Raw genomic sequence first — 2,240 nt, 5'->3', positions numbered from 1 at the left:
CCAATCATATCTAGTTATAGGTTACAATGAGACCAATACCAATAGAAGCACTACCAACTTGTTGAACAATTCTCTCCCCGCTCCCCGTCGAAACACTCAATCCTAAACCAAAACGTAAACATATGGTTCAACATACCTGCCGACAAAGTTCTCCAGTACAGATGATTTTCCGGCACTTTGACCACCCACTACCGCAATCTGTGGCAAATCCAACGGACAGTCTTCCCCCAATTGAGAGAACGCATCCTGCAACTGATTGACCAGTGGGATCAGGTCTTCCATACCACGGTTCCCCATAGTGGCTTATTTGTTGTTCTATATAAGTATGTATAGATATATGTGTATGTTTGTTTATATATACATATATACATATATATGTATATATATATTTGAGTGTATGTGTGTGTGTGTGTGTGTGTGTGTGTATGTGTGTGTGTGTGTGTACACACATATACTGATCCAGTCGGCTATGTTTGTATCGAGTTGTGAATATGACCTTTACACGGGTATTATTATATATTGTTGATATGCTTTCAAGAGTCAACAATACACATATTTGTCGCTCATTATATTTATTTACAACTTTCCACTCTCCAAAAAGTATACGTGACTCATCAACGCCTAACCCCATTGCGTTTGAGTAGTTCAAATAACGTAAACGTATAAAACTTAAATACTTTAAACGCTATAACATTTAAAGTTGAATAGTGGGGCTCGAGGGATTTCACCAGTTTTGAATAATCGTAGGACCTTTAATATTAAGAATACCTCTATACTGCACTTCCAAACCCATAGAATGCACCTGAATTAGTTTTCGGATCCAAAAACGTTAGTTCTATTTTGTACGGTGAACTAACGTAAAACGTAATGAGGTCAGCTCATCGGGTGTCTCTCGACAAAGTTCGCCCAAAAATAGTACCAAGAATAGTTTTTAGAATTAATGTACTTTGGGTTCTGATTAGTTTCTACTACCGTACTATCAATAGAAATAGTTTTGTTGTTTTTGAAAATCCTTTTTTTTTTAAATTGTTTTAAAATACATATCTCATTGTCGTACAAATATATAAAAGAATTAAATTATGTAGTGCAAATTAATACTACATAAAAATATATAGGGGAAAACTAGTTTAGAGGGTTTTTTTTTTGAAAGAATCTAGGGCTTTATTTATTGGGTCAAAATACCCGCTGTATCCATGAAAAGCATGCCCAAATAAGGGTACAAAGAAAGGTCATCTAAAAAAGAATGACCTGTCTTTAACTATCACCGAACATTTTTTAATAGTTATTTCATATGTAGTGTTTAATTTTCAGAAGGCTATGGGTGTAGTGAACATTGTGAATTATTTATAATATATAGTTAAATGCAGCAGATATTCATATAAAATTGTTCATTCTCTTGTGATATATACACCTATATATCATATATACACCTATATATCAACCATCTGTTCTCTTGTTATTGATACACATATATCAACTGTACATTCTCTTGTGTGATATATACTCATATTCCGTGTAGTGCGGTAAATTGTAATACAGGGTATATATTTAGGGACATGCTGTTGACTATGAAAATTTCAGAAGGAACCTAGGTGTGATGAAAGTATTACTTAGTGATCGTATGTAATTGCTATAGCTAATCTGAGCACATACCAAAACACTGTTCTATCAAAATTAGTAGTTTACTTGTATACGAATAAAACTGTCTGGAATACTTTGCTAATCATAAGCTACCGAGGTTCATAGCATTGGCTTCATGGCCGAATCATACTGGGATTGCAATGGTTGCGAAAATTGCTTTGATAGTGATACCAAACGCCTACGCGACGAGCACTCTGATGATACACACAATAATACTTCAAAACCGCTAAACACACAATCCTTTGGTCAGATATATGCCAATCCAATACATAGTACAAAGCACACATGCGATAAAAATAGAATGCGTGGGAAACACGATGACCCGAACGACAGACATGTGTGCGGAAATAACAACATGCGTAGTCCACGTTGCAGCCAAAGGCAGTTCCGTATCAACAGTGTGTACTCGCGTGAGCGTGTGAGTGGTAGTGGCCAAGGTTGTGCCGCGGATATAACTGATGGGGTCTATTCAATGGGGTTAGGCGACCAGAATATTAAACGTATGTGTTGTAGTAAGGCTATATTTATCTGATATCTAGTGTAAGCATCGTGTTTCTGTAGGGGATTATATATATACACATATATATATATATATATAT

At 35.5% G+C, this 2,240-nt stretch overlaps 1 protein-coding gene across 1 annotated transcript; it reads right to left on the bottom strand.

Annotated features, from left to right (window-relative positions):
• Nucleotides 1-50: 50 nt before the first annotated feature.
• Nucleotides 51-297, bottom strand: SARC_07762 (hypothetical protein; the record flags this gene model as incomplete). Its single annotated transcript, XM_014298282.1, has 2 exons — nt 51-102; nt 137-297. The coding sequence occupies 2 exons, from the start codon at nt 295-297 to the stop codon at nt 51-53; spliced, it is 213 nt and encodes a 70-aa protein (XP_014153757.1).
• Between the last annotated feature and the right edge of the window lie 1,943 nt (nt 298-2,240).

The sequence above is a fragment of the Sphaeroforma arctica genome, assembly GCF_001186125.1.
Source record: "Sphaeroforma arctica JP610 unplaced genomic scaffold supercont1.637, whole genome shotgun sequence".
NCBI classification, from domain to species: domain Eukaryota; class Ichthyosporea; order Ichthyophonida; genus Sphaeroforma; species Sphaeroforma arctica.
This window is presented reverse-complemented; position numbering and strand designations above follow the sequence as displayed.